At 33.0% G+C, this 15,421-nt stretch overlaps 1 protein-coding gene across 4 annotated transcripts in view; it reads left to right on the top strand.

The window, feature by feature from the left end:
- Positions 1-5,041, top strand: part of LOC145293233 (protein lin-7 homolog C-like) — a 79,210-nt gene extending 74,169 nt beyond the window's left edge. For 3 of the 4 annotated variants that reach the window (XM_080139795.1, XM_080139796.1, XM_080139798.1), the window contains exon 6: positions 4,567-4,791. In XM_080139795.1, the coding sequence (XP_079995921.1) occupies positions 4,567-4,667 (101 nt within the window). In that variant the 3' untranslated portion in view covers positions 4,668-4,791. Of the gene's footprint in view, positions 1-4,566 lie in introns of all 4 variants that reach the window. The other variant, XM_080139797.1, reaches the window with a different exon arrangement.
- Positions 5,042-15,421: the final 10,380 nt, after the last annotated feature.

Raw genomic sequence — 15,421 nt, 5'->3', positions numbered from 1 at the left:
GCAACCTTTTTCCCACAGAAAATATGTTGCAAGCCTATCTTTGCTCTATCATTATTTTCATGGCAAGTGCTCGTCCGAGCTTCAGTTTATGGTCCCGCCTTTGCCAAACTTTCATAAAAAAAAAAAAACACTTGTTTATTTACAACGACCATCAACAGCTTTTCCCTACTCGTTATCTGTGAATAAAATCTAAACGCAAATTCCATGAACAGAGCTTCTTTCCTTGAACTGCCCACCCGTGAATCTCTGTTCTGCTGGCCTGCTTTCCAGCTGACTACAATATGGTCATCTTTAAGTCTAATGAAAACAAGTTCTTGTATAGACCCCCCCCCCATCCCACAAATAATCCATTTTTACCCAATGTCAACTACTAAGTATTAATACACTGTTGTCTCAATCACTACCATACATTCATTAACCTTTATCCTTGAATAGCTTTCAGGCCTTGATAAGTGGTGAATCACATGTTAAAAAAAATTGAGGGTTAAGTTCCAGTCTTTTAATCTGTCATATCAGATCATAAACAAAATGGTTGCCTGAAAGACTGTAAAATTACTACAATTGTGAATTGTTACAAGGGTAAAGACATGGCTAGAACTAATTACAGAAGCTTAAAGTTAAGCTCATATCCTCAAAGTAATTGGGAGAGTAACTAAACAGGCAACAAGCAATAAATCAGATAAGCATAGATGAAATGTAGTTTGGTTTTGTTATAGTCATAAAAGGTGGAACAATTCTAAATAAAGTAAGTTATCGCCCCTTAAAGATATTTGAAAAGACTAGAGTTCTTGAGGAAACCGAAGACAAGATGGTGGTTTTGCTTGACACTGAATATCGTTCTGTAAATAATTTAAGTTTTCTGCCGTGAATAAATTGTATTTAAAAACACAATTAGTTTGTCTACTTGTTCTATGCATATCCAATGATTGTGACACCTCCTTCTCCGAACACAACAAAATTTGTTAACGAAAATGACATTGGATTAAATACCAGATCTCAAAAATAAAAAACACAATCATTCCATTAAATATTTTACTGGACACATGTAAATTATCTCAGTGTTCAAGCAACATGCAGTAAATAAGCAACAGAAGGTGCAAACCAACTTCAACTCTGCAAATAGACCCACATCAAACATCCTACAAGCATTATATTTCAAAGGGGAGGTGTTAAAACAATAAAAGGGGGAATAACAAAATAAAGCAAGTAAAAGTTAACACCATTTATAGATCTTGGAAAAGACTAGAGAGTTCCAGGGAGAGAGAAAAGCAACATGGCGGACATTCAATATCGTCTGTAATTAATTTAATGTTTCTGCTGCGAATAAATTGTGTTTAAAAATGCAATGAGCTTACCTACTTCTATGTTATTAGAAGATCCAATAATCTTGAACATAACAGGTTTTATGCCTGGGCAAAGTACCTATGATGCTATATTTATCCTGAGACGAATACAAGAGAAGTTTCTGGTAGGCTTTGCATAAACCAAGAGCAAGTGATTGGTGAAGATTGTTCCAGCAATGTACAGAAATGCTTAAAGACCTGTTAAAATTAACAGTACGTTTAGCGACAGATTTAATCTTATGGTTCGGTAGTGAGTCCGTTGCTTTTCATTTGTGTCTCAGAAGTATTGTCCATATCAGTTATCCAAAAAAAGATGAAGTATGCTGATGATTTAGAGCTTGCCTATGAAACAATGAAAGATCTACTTTTTTAAGTTAAAGACTTTGACGAAAGCTATGGAAAGTAAAAGGTCTGAGAGCGAATGTTACCGAGACCAAAGTGATGATCTCAGAAAGAAGAATGTTCTCCTGCTCAGTTTGTGGAAAAGGACGTGAGTGTAATTAAATCTTTTGTAATACATGTAAGCATTGGGGACACAAATGCACTAGTAGGTTCAGAGAAGATAACGAGTTTATATGCAAAAAGTTTGAGGAGATGGATTAGAAATCGGATGTGGACAAAAGTATATCTGAAAGGCGAAGCTATTGAGGTTGTTGAAGTAACATTGGTGATCCCATTGAAGTACAGGATGAAACATGTGCTAATGACATTTCAAGAATTAGGAGTGGATGGAATAGGTTCAAGGAACTTCCCTCATTACTAATCAGCAAAGCAGTACTACTGTCAACTAAGGGAAAAGTCTAACAGACATGTATACAAAGTGAGAGTTACAGAAGTAAAAACTGGGCGAGTGAGAGTTGAGGATATGCGCTGCATGGAAAGAAATAATATGAGAATATGATGGATGTGTAATGTGAGTATTAAAAACAAGATTCTATGTGATGACCTCAGTGGAATATTAAATGTGGATAGTACAGGGAGATGTGTGCAGAACAAGACTGACATTATGGTAATGGTTAAAGAATGGATGAGAGTGCTTGGATTAAGAGATGTAGAACAGTTGGGGTAACAGGTTCCAGTTTACAGGAGGAGGCAAAATGAAGCATGGTAGGAAGTGATAAAAATGGACTTGAGAAAGAGGGATAAATAAAGACCTAGACAGAGATAGATTAGTTTTGGTAGTCAATTTCTTATAATTATGCAACACATGTAAAAAGCATAACTCTTGCTTTCCTTATTTTGTCCTTTAGTTCATATATTCCAGGAGCGATGTTTCTGACAAAGAGGAAATAATTGCTGTTTTCTTTGTCAGAATCTATTCTAACTTATCACTAACACTTATCGTTGGCAAATTGTTTTACCTTGAAGTACTTTTTTTTTTTTTAAGCTCTTTACAGCAAGTGGCTTTATCCTTTGTTTAGAGTGATTTCCATAAAAAAATGGATGTTAAACCGAATATATTGATGAGTAGTAATATTAGTATTGTCAGAAGGATTGAAAAATTATATAAAAGGTTCAACAGACAAAAGTTTTTTGAATCATATGAGTTGTATAGTTTGCTTGAAACATTATGTATAAAATAGTATAACATTGTTAGATAATCTTTTAACACTATATTGTGTGTGTGTGTGTGTATATATATATATATATATATATATATATATATATATATATATATATAGAGAGAGAGAGAGAGAGACACACACACACACTTTAATATTATGCCATCTAATTCTGCACTGGGAACAGACACTCATTATATTCATCTCAAAATTTCAGTTTACTGACTATATAAGCAAACAACTGTTTTGAACTTTTCTAATATTCATATATTTCTCTGTATATGTTTTTAATTTTACTTCTGCATGGGCACTCATCGGTGTTAAAAATACACACACACAAAAATCATCTCTATCTAGAGATGATTTTCTTTTAGACAGTTTGTATATTTGTATATAGAAGGCATTTTTTCTTATGGGTATTAATGACTTTTCATCATATGTTATATATATATATATATATATATATATATATATATATATACATATATATATATATACATATATATATATATTGATCAACACTGCTGGGGAGCCATGATTTAATATACTGTTTTGTTTTTAAATCCCCAAAGCAGTATTTCATGGTAAACAACTGATGATCGCTTAAATTACCATTAGTACTATAGTGAATTCAAGAGAGCAAGTTGATGCATTGATTTCAGGTGATTAAATGACTTACTGACGAAATAGCTTTCTAACGAATAATAAAAAATATAAAAATTAAATAAATTTTTTTATATATAGTTTTAAAGGTTAAAAAAACTTCCAAGACATATATATATATATATATATATATATATATATATATATAATTATTCTAGGTTAAGAATATTCGAAGATAAAAATCAATGAATTTAACAAGGTTTATATAATAGTGCTCAATAATAAAGAGCAAGGTGTATCTTTATTTATATTCAAATAAACATTATTTTAATGTCGCTACACAATTAAAATCATATAACAATAGTCAACTGACTCTAAGCAGATGACACAGGGAGCTTTTTTAATCGTTTTTTTCAATCTCTATCTCTCTCTCTTATATATATATATATACACACACACACACACACAGATGCATATAGAAAGACAACAAATATGACAGTCATCTGTTGTATAATTTCCAATGAAGAGATTCTACTTTGGGAATATTAGGGTGAATATAATATTAATAAAATTTGTAACTACTTGTGTAACCATATGTGTGTTATTCCCCTCTACATAACTTATACATTTTATTTTTTATTATTTATTAATTGCTTATTTATTTAATTAAAAAATGTAATCATGTAAAGTACTTAAACTGACCTTTTTTAAAAATCTCATTAAAAAAATAATTTAATTACAAAACAAAATTCACCATGATGCATTTACGTTTCTTTGTAAATAAGTCAGCCATTTTAATCTTATAGTATTAGTTGAAAAAGAAAAAAAGAATGAATTATTGTGTGACATATTGAAATTTGAAAGGAATTGAGTAGCATTTAAACTGCTGAATAGAAAGCCATTTATTTCCGTCTTTAAAATTCTTAGTAAAACATCATGTATTAAAAATATTATTTATTAAAAGAATTTATTTGAATAACATTTCGTTTTATTACTGAATTATCTGAATGTTTGATTTCCCAGGCTTTACTAATTATTTCTCCATTTTTAAATTGTAGGAAGTGTCCGTTTGGTTGTACGATATACGCCTAAAGTTCTTGAAGAAATGGAGGCACGGTTTGACAAACAGCGTTCAGCCAGAAGGAGAGCCTCTCCTTGAATCGAACATTTTCCAGAAATGCTGTTCTCCCATCTAAGAAATAAAAAATGGAATATCTCCTCCATGTCTCATTTCAGCATAGATTTCCGTACTAAAAAAAGAAATTCATCTTCATAAGGAAAAAGAAAGAAAAACAAAAAAACTATCTGTATATGTTTGTAGTATCTGGGATCAAGGTTTTTTGGGGTTTTATGTTTTATTTTTATTTTTTTAAATTTTTTTAACATATTTCTCAGTTTTTTTTTTTTTTTTTTTTTTTTTTTTTTTTAGATATAAGTAACAAGATGTACACATTTATTCTTCCAGTGTCTGAACATTTTTATCTGTATATATTTGTTACTTAGTGAATAAATTAAATCTGCCAGAAGAATCAATTTTACATCGTTCTGTTTTATTATTTGTCTATTTTTAATCAAAACAATGTACAGGGTGTTTCAAAAGTCTTGGGAACATAACGATTTTTAATAATGTTGTAATGTTCCCAAGACTTTTGAAACCCCCTGTATAATGATGAGGGATGCTATCCTACATCTATATAGTATTCTGCTTGTCCTTTCCTTAGTCTGTAAGTTACTCTTGTTAAAGCCAAATATGATTCTTAAAGGCCTGCTTCAAAACTCAACTGCTTCAAATAAGGCTGAATTCACAAAGTTTGGATTTAAAAAGGCAAATCGAGCAACCTTGGATGAGAATATGAAAGTAACCTCCCTTTGATGTAGCCTCATTTTCAAGTATTATAATACATGATCATTGTTGTAATGGTGTGAGAAATGAACTTGTAATTTTGATGTACAGTGGTCCTTTATCAAAGAAAGAAGTCAGCATAACATTACGTAAAAACAGGGAATGTTTGAAAGAAAGAAAGAAAAAAAAAAGAGGTGCTGGACTGAAGGAGTAAATTAAAGATTGTCTCTTACAATGTGATTTTATTTGTATTGAACTATGTAGCACAATATTACTTTCTGAGTATTTATTGGTACTTATTAATTTATATCATTTGGGCCAGTTCTATTTTTAAAAATACAATGGACACCATTTTCATAGAGATGTTAGTTAATCATATTTACTACATATTTATTTTATTTTTATTTATTTTTTTTTTTTTTTGTGCTATTCAGAAAAAATATTTGTTGATTAAATATATTTCTCACTCCATGGAATTTCCACAGGTTTTGCAAGTGAATAAATATTTGAAGATGTATAGAATTTGAAGCATTAAAAACTGTCACCCAAATGACTGGAATAATGTGAAAATGATATGCTACAAAGCAAAACAACTAACATAAACAAAATCTATATAATACTAAAACTCTATGGATCTTGTATGTTTGCAATCAGATTTCCGATTTTCAACATCCGGTTGCGCATGCGTAAATAGCAACGTCTTCAATCCGTTATTCCAATTCCGGAATTTTTATATCGCTTTTAATACAAACAATTTCATTTAATTTGATCAAATAGTTATTTATATATACAAATAATACATAGATTCATAGATAATTATAATATATATTATAAAATCTATTTATCTATGAATCTATTAATAATATGAAATATTACCCTATACAATTTATGGAAAGAAAACACCTCTCACTTTCCCTCTAATAGATTTCAACACTCCTACTCCCTCTGTTTTCGTTACGTACGCGAGAAATAGTTACGTGTATGTGTGAGAGAGAGAAAAAGGGAGCGATGTAAAACTGGATAGAGTTATCCCCCTTAACTAATGCAGACCTTTTTACTAGAGGGCGTTATTACAAAAAAATTTCTTTTTCTTCTTCCCATGTTTTTTAAAGTCGTCTGCTTACATTTCCAAACGGAAAGCTGAATCGGTAAATGCACACATTTCTATTACATTAAATAGTGTTTTCCTTTACACAATGGGTACTGAATGTTTGCTTAAATTAAATGAAAAAAAGTTACATTTTATTTTCATTTTCTATTTAAAAAGCCATTATTAACATGTGGAGAGTGTTTTTTTTATTATTCTGTACTTTCAACTAACAATTTCATTTAAAAGATGATATATCAAAATTTGAATTTAACTATAATAAGGATTATGATACCTGTTCAGTGCATATTTACCTATAAGTATGACCAACCACTTATAATTCAGTAACTGTAATTTTAAAAAAAATAACAATTATAATAAACAGAACGACTCATAGAAATCTATCTATATTCTTTTTTCATTTTAATATACTTTCATAGAAATGCTTCTGTTATGTAAAAAAAAACTATTTTCTTTATGCCACAAGTGTCACGCTCATACATGAATTCCATAGCTAATATAACGTACTGACCCAACGGGTCACGGGTGGTCTAGTATATTGATAAAAACATTTGATTAAAAAGCTTTTCATTGCTTTATTGTTAAATACACAATCGGCAAAATGGTGCAAATAGGCAGCCATTTTAAGCAGACAATAATCTCTACTTGTATATAAAAGCCACTTTGTGTTTTTTTTAGATATAAGTAACAAGATGTACACATTTATTCTTCCAGTGTCTGAACATTTTCATCTGTATATATTTGTTACTTAGTGAATAAATTAAATCTGCCAGAAGAATCAATTTTACATCGTTCTGTTTTATTATTTGTCTATTTTTAATCAAAACCATGTATAATGATGAGGGAAGCTATCCTGCATCTATATAGTACTAGCATTTCAGCCCGGCGTTGCCCGGGTGTTTGGATGTGTATGTTGAGCAAAAAAAAAAAAAAAAAGTGGTAGTAGGAAGGCAGGCTTGAACCCGTCCCGCAAAGGAGGAAAAGAACGGGGTAAAACCTAACGTTTATGCTGTTACGACCACCGCCAAACCGGAAGCAACATTTTTAAAAATTAAGGCTAGACAATCTAAAGGAGAGGATAACTCTGAAAAATATCGGCGAAAAAAGTGACCCCCCCCCTGTAGAAAAGTGTCTAGTTGAAGGGGAAGATATTAATGTTTTTAGCCAAACTGCTGGGGCGATTTTAATTTTTTTTTCTTTTTTAAATTTCACACAAACGTACTTTGTGTCTGGGAGTGTTCTTAGATAGGTTTTGTATCAAAATGCCTTTAATAAGTATCGATAATTGAAAAAATCCTATTAAAGAAGGAACAATCTGATTTGGACCAAAGTTTACCCTCTTATACAGAACTCATTAATAAGAAAAAATTAAAATGAAATGTACATCCAGGCTTGAACAAGAAACCATTTGATTTACAGTCGAATACTCTGCTACTGAGCTATATTTCCAAATGACAATAATTTCGCTTTTTTTTTTTTTTTTTTTTTTTAAGAACAAATCATTTGCTGAGAATTCTCTCCCTTGACTCGTGTAACAAAAAAATATTCACCTGTAAAAATTCTTTTTTATCTATATATATAAAAGCGAAAATGTATGTATGTGTGTTCGCTTTTTCTGTATGTCTACAAAAGGCTTTTTTCAGAGAAGCGGTCGGTCGGTTCACAACTTTTAAAACTTTTTATATCACATATAAATCGTAATATCTCACAGTTAACAACGAAGCTCGCCTGTCTATTTAATTTGCTCAATTTCGGGAAGATAAATATTCAATATTTGTCGCTCGCCGCATGTGAGTCTATATATATAAAAGCGAAAATGTATGTATGTTTGGATGTCTGCTAAAAACTTTCGACAGACGCGACGAAAATTCACAAACTCGGTATCACATCGAAGCTCCATCCTTTGCTCGAAAAATTGGTCAAAAACGTTAACTTTTTCACCCCAAAATTGACAATTTTCGACAGGAGGGGGGGGGGGGTCAACAAAAACGGTCCTCTCATGACAATGACCAATTCTACGCATGCGTCAGATGTCATGACCTGATTTACTTTAAATAGTTGAAAAACCAAACAAATTTTATGTACGTCACGTTAGCTCAGTTGCTTAAGGCCTTGGTTCATTATCTTAATGTGTTGGGTTCGAATCGTAGTGTGAGATTGTTTTTTTGTTTTTTTTTTTTTTTCAATTTTTTTAAATTTAAATATTGAACCAGTGTTTTGTTCTGCTTTTTTTTTTTTTTTTTTTTTTTTTTTTTTTTTTTTTTTTTTTTTTTTTTTACTTCGCTTATTATTAGCGACACCCAAAAACACTCGGGTACCCACCGATTTTTTAAAATTTTAATATCGAAACAGGCTTATTGAAGCCATTTTTCACGTGTTTTTTTTTCTGTTTTCATCATTTGTTTGCCTTATGTTAGTTTTTTTGTGTTTTTTTTTTTTTCCCCGCTTAAGTGTTAACGTTTTCTTTTTTTACTTCGCTTATAACAAACAAACCTTCGTCGTCGTCATCGTAATGCTCGACGACTTCTGGCCGCACACCTGTCAATTTGGTTCTTAAATAAATTCAAACATCTTTCACTAACTCATTCTGGCTGGCCGATTTTATTTTCAAACTTCGTCTCAGGGCTTCAGGTTCGATCCTACACCCGAGTTCTTTTTTATTTAACACCACACACACCTACAAACACCCGGGCAACGCCAGGTACCCCCGCCAGTCTATCAGAAAGGAAGGCTATTTTTAGGATTGGATTTTTTGGGGGTTTTCAATACCTATCGGATGAATTTTTGTACAAAACATATCTAAGAACACTGCCAGACATATAAATTACCTTTGTATGAAATTTGTAAAAGATAGACTCAGCCGTTTCGGAACCTATGAGGAAGGAATTCACACAAAGTGATTTTTAAATAACAGTAGAAATGTTTGATTTGGTTGCTTTGTCGAGGAAAATTTTTGTTTTTGACTTTGCAGAATATGATTGAGTTTTTAAAGAAAAAAAAAAAACAATAATATCAATGTTTTAGCATCAATGTTTGGTGCATTTTAGATCAGGAAGCCAATATTTTCAGACAACCTGATCTGGTAGCACCAGGTAATGTGTATATATATATATATATATGTATGTGTGTATGTGTTTAAAAGTAAGAAAACGTGTAAATAGGACCAGTATTTGATAAAAAATGCTAAGATATTTTTTTAATTTCGTATCTATCAACATTTACTTGAATTAGCACTTTTTTTTTTTTTTATATATTTCAAAGTTCAGCTGATAATGAAGTTTTGTATTAATTTTCACTTTGAATGTCAAGGACTTGACTCAAATCTCAAAAGTAATAAAATTATTTATCTGTTATATATTTTTATAGTTTCCAATCTGATGTAGATAGTAACATACAATGTTAATGATATTAATTGTCTGTATTTTTGAGATGAGGTGTTTTCATTGATTGAGATTGTCGGACTGACTTCCTCATCTTGGTTGTTATTGTCACAACGTTTCGGCCGTTTTGCCCTCCGGCCTTCGTCAAGAATCTCGAACCCAACCCTTTATTATTATTACGGGTGTCCTAGTGACATATGGCCGAGTGGTCCTAGACGTTGTATCAAAGTTTACAGTTACCCAAAGGTGCTGAGTTCAATCCTGAACGAAGGCAGTGAAAAAGTAACATTGAAAAAAAGAGAATCAGCCCAAAGCCTAGCTGGAGTCCGAACACGGTACCCCCGTAATAATAATAAAGGGTTGGGTTCGAGACTCCGAACAAACGGTTCACCTGACGAAGGCCGGAGGGCAAAACGGCCGAAACGTTGTGACAATAACAACCAAGATGAGGAAGTCAGTCCGACAATCTCAATCAATGTTAATGATATATACACCAAAGGGCGAATGAACCCTTTTTCGGGGTCAACGGCCAACTAGCACCGTATGTGTGTGTGTGTGTGTGTGTGTGTTGGGGTGGAGAGGGCTCTCGTAAGCCGTTGTGAAGGCAACCTTTTTAGGAGAAGCAAATCTCTGATTTAAAAAAAAAAAAACAAAGTGGGAGACCAGTACCCGCATTAAGCTGGTCTGCAGTTTAACGTTGCTGGCTATCTTGCTCTTGCTTGTTGCTGGATCTCAACATTTTGAACCAAGAGAGAGACTTAGCTAAGACTCTGTAACATCATCTGTGTATAGATACTCCCTCAGGCATTTGTCTATAAAAATGGTCTGTGGCGATGGGAAAGTTGTGACGAGTGGAGGCTTGAAATGTTGGAAGCATGTAATAATTGATCTCAATGACCGTGTTCAATGTCATGCCTGCTTGAGCGTGTGAATTCACCGGTAGGAGTAAAAAAAAAGTCATTTTTGGGCTCATGGACTTTAAGTGTCTGAGGGAGTGGCACTCGTCTGACAAAACGTTGCAATCATCATATATATACTAGCAGGCCGTCTGGTGTTGCCCAGTCATAAAATACGCTAAAATGATATTTTAATTTATGCAGATTTCATATTTATTAATATAGAGCCAATTCTCTATTGATTATTATATTGTGTGCCAAATATATGGCAGTAAATTCCAAAGTTTTAAAACAGAATATGAAAAAAAAAAACCCATAACCGTTTATCTATCAGATAAGTACTGTATTTAAACATTTATGTATTGGTTATGACATCGAATCCGCCGGTTCTTTAAAATAAAATCGTGTAGGCGTCTTATCTAGATTTAAATATGAGATATATATATATATATATATATATATATATATACCAAAGAGCTTATCTATGTTCTTAACCTGTGCTTTTTCACACATCTACGGCATGATTAAAATGAGGAAAATACTTATTACAAATCGTCCTCATAAATAATCAAATGTTATGTTATTCAATTTTTCATCATGACGATTTTTACAAGATCAGTATCCTTTTGAAACTCGACCTTTGGACAACAAATATCGAAAAATTGGCCAAAAACATTAATTCCTTCATCTTCAACTGGGCAGTTTTCTACAGGGAGGGTCGTTTTTCACTGACATTTCTTACAAGTCATTCAAAGCTCGCATAAACGACATTGGATGAAAGGCGTTATTTCGACCGCCTGTGACGTCACAACCACGGTAGCCTCATTGATAAGAGTGTTGTTTTTTTTTTTTTTCACCTCTTTTTCCTCTGGTGTGTTACGGGTTCGAGCCTGCTTACTACTCCTATTTTTTTTTTTTTTTTTGTACAACCAACACTCTTACACACACCTCCACTTTCTTTTCTGCCTTCACGTCATGGGTTAAAGCCTGCCTGCCTACTACAACTTTTTTTAAAAATTAAAAAATTTTTTTTTTTGCTCAACACACACCTCCAAATACCCGGGCACCCAGGCTAGTTTATATAATAAAAGTGCGTATGTGTGTTCAGCTCTCTTCAATAATCTTGTATGCAAATTTAATAAAGGAGAGGCTTGATTTTAATAATAACTGATTATAATAAAAGAAAGAAAAACATAATTACATATGCAGATGAAAATTTTTTTTATTATGTTTCTAAATTTTTGAGAGGAGAATTGATAACTTGGCTTCGGGTGTTATTTTCACAATGTTTCAGCCGATGTAACCTACGACCTTCTTCAGGTGCATTTTGTCAAATTCTGTTGAAATTTTTGAATGAAATCCTTTATTTAAACCTACAGGAGTAGGATGCTCTTGTTATACCAGCCATGACTGAGTAGAAGTTTTAAGTAATTCATAATATTAAGAATACAATTGTGAATTACTCAAGACTTCTACCTGGTCATGGCTGACAGAATAAGAACATTCTACCCTTGTAAATTAAATAAGATTCTCACACTATTACAACAATAATCAGTGCTTGTTAAGATATAGTTGACAAATCGATTTTTTTAAAGATGTCGTTTTAAGCAAAAACAATATTACATACTTAATTGTCATGTCGAAAATAGTAATATATCCAAAAATTACGAAAATTCATCTAGTAGAACTGCTATTGTTTTTAGTAAAACAAAAAAAAAAGTCTATCGCTATAGACAACAAATATTGTAGCCATGACACAATCTAAAATATTCTTTTCAGAGTTATGTCCCCTGTTTGTAGACTCCTTATCGTCTACTTTATACCGTCTAAGAAAAATTAAATTTTACCCAATTTTCTGTAAAATTACTTTTAACTATAAATAACTTTCTATTCAATGAATTTTTGTAATTTTTTTCTTTTACAAAGGGGTTGTCACATATCAAGGCTCGGAAGCCACTCGAGGATAAAGGTTAATATGTGTATTGTGGCCATTGAGATAGTGGTGGAAGTTTGGTATAATCAGATTATTTGCGAGGATGTTTCAACAAGAGCTTGTTCATATTGTATTTGAAAACAACAATATTGTAGTTAACTGGAAAGTAGACCAGCAGAACAGTTCCACAGACGGGTAGTTCTAGGAAAGAAGCTTTGTTGATGGAATCCACATTTAGGCTTAAGTACTGATAGAGAATGGGGGAATTTATTGTTAGTATATTTAGCTAGATGAGTGTTTGTGAAAGATTGGCAAAGGGGACCATAGATTGGAGCTCAGTCGAACACTTGCCATGATAATAACGATAAAGCAGAGACAGGCTCACAACACCTGTTCTGTAGGAAAGAGGTTGCAGAGAAGAGAAAAAGGCATCACTTACTAGATTATAAAGTTGGTTTTGAACTGTCAAGGCAGGATAGGTTGTTCTGAGCAGCTCCTGCCCAGATGTGGCAGCAGTATTCCATCCTTGGACATACTTGGCTCTTATACAGGTAGAGAATTGATAGTGAGATATCTACTGGAGCAGTAGAATGATCCGACCATTTTTCCAGCGAATTTGGCAACGGATTTGATGTATGTACTCCATTTCAGGTCAGGAGTGAAGGTCAAACCAGGCAGCTTGTCTAATCATGGAGCGTCCTCAAAGCGAGAGCAATTCATTATATATATACATGATATATATAATATTATATATATACATGATATATATAATATTATATATATATATTTTTTTTTTTTACATAGGCATCACCACGTTATCAAGGCCCAGAGGCCACTCAAGGATAAGGATTAAAGAGTGTACAGTAGAAATTGGACAATATAGTAATCATTAGTAATGAAAATTTGGTAAATTTGATAACTTATATGGAACGGCTCATCAAGAACTTATTTACTTTAGACTTGAACACAACCATATTGTAGTCAGCCGGAAAGCAGGAAAACGGAAGACAATTCCACAGGCGTGCAGTTCTAAGAAAGAAGCTTTGTTCATGGAATCTACGTTTAGGTTTAGGCACAGATAAAGAGTGGGGGGAATTATTGATAGTGTTTACAGCTAGACGAGTGTTTCTTGTGAAAGTTTGGCGAGGGGGGACCATAGATTGAAGCTCAGTCGAACACTTTCCATGAAAATAACGATACATCAGAGACAAACTCGCAACATCTCTTCTGTGAGATAGAGGTTGCAAGGAGGAGAAAAGGACATCTCCTACGAGGCTACGAAGTCTATTTTGAACTCTATCAAGGCAGGACAAGTCCTTTCTAGCAGCTCCTGCCCAGATGTGGCAACAGTATTCCATCCTTGGACGTACCTGGCTCTTATATAGATAGAGAATAGCATCAGCAGTGAGATATTTACCGGATCGATAGAAAGATCCCACCATTTTTCCAGCGGCCTTGGCAACAGATTTGATGTACGTGTTCCATTTAAGATCAGGAGTAATGGTCAAGCCAAGAAGCTTGTCAAAACTAGAGGCGTCCTGAAGACGAGAGCCATTCATTTCAATTGATGCCAAATGTGGATTAGAATGTTGATGATGTAAAGAGAGAAGCTTGGTTTTAGATGCATTAAAAGTAACCAGCCACTCCTTTCCCCATTGTACTACGTGCTCAAGATCAGAGGAGAGAGAATTGGAGAGAACTTGGTCGTTTACTGTCTTAGATGTGCTACCATAAATGGTAGTGTCGTCAGCATAAATGTCTACAAATGATGTAAGGATACATGATATATATATAATACACATGTATATAATCAAATAACATTATAAATAACGCTGTAAGTTGGGAAAAATACCATAACCAGGGTCCGGAAAAACATTGTATTCCATATCGTAACCTGAAAAAAAAAACATATCCTAGCGCCACCGTATCCCAGGGTTCTACTGTATTCCATTTAAGTTCTTCATTACTTCTCAGAATTATCACACTAGTTGAGAACATAATTTTTCTCTCCCCAATTGATTATTTAAATATATTATAGTATATCTTTCTTGTGATCTCTTGGCCTTACTGGATTCCAGGACAAAAATTCATCTAATCTGGTGGAGTATCCAGCTTCAAGCTGTTACTTGAGGTAACATCACTTCTAGAAGGTGCACCATATATATATATATATATATATTTATATACATATATATAAAAGGCAAAATGACTGCGCATGTTTTTGTATGTCCAAAAAAGGTTTTTTGGGGCTTGTGTGGGGTGGTTCCTCGAGGGGGGGGGTACAATTCTTTAGAACTTTTTATACACTTCCTAGATTATAATATCTACGATTTGTGAACAGACGTCATCTCTACATTTATTTTGATTGATTTTTATAAAATTCATGCTAATACGTCATTTCGCGTGTTTGTTCGTCTTTTTTGTATAAAGAAGGTGAAACTAATTGAAGCAAAGCCGTCAGCGGCCTTTCGTGCCGGGACGTCTTGAAAGCAAATAGCTTTGATCAATGTTGGGAAAACTCTTCATATCAAACAATTGCTATTCATTTGAGAGTTCCCCCTTTTTCGGGGGAGCTTAGTTTCTTCAACATCGTGGGGAAACAAATAAATGATACAGCGGAAAGCTGAACTGGCCTTCAGCCAACATTCATTTCTGCACCTGTGTAGGAACTCATTCACTTAGCAAGTCAACTTTTTGATTAACATCGCTAAATTTGAGCACTTTTCACTTCCTATGGTTTCGTAGCGTAGCGG

The sequence above is a fragment of the Euprymna scolopes genome, chromosome 14, assembly GCF_053919585.1.
Source record: "Euprymna scolopes isolate OS-2025 chromosome 14, ASM5391958v1, whole genome shotgun sequence".
Taxonomy (NCBI): domain Eukaryota; kingdom Metazoa; phylum Mollusca; class Cephalopoda; order Sepiida; family Sepiolidae; genus Euprymna; species Euprymna scolopes.
The sequence above is the reverse complement of the archived record's forward strand: the minus strand, read 5'-3'. Positions and strand labels throughout refer to the sequence as shown.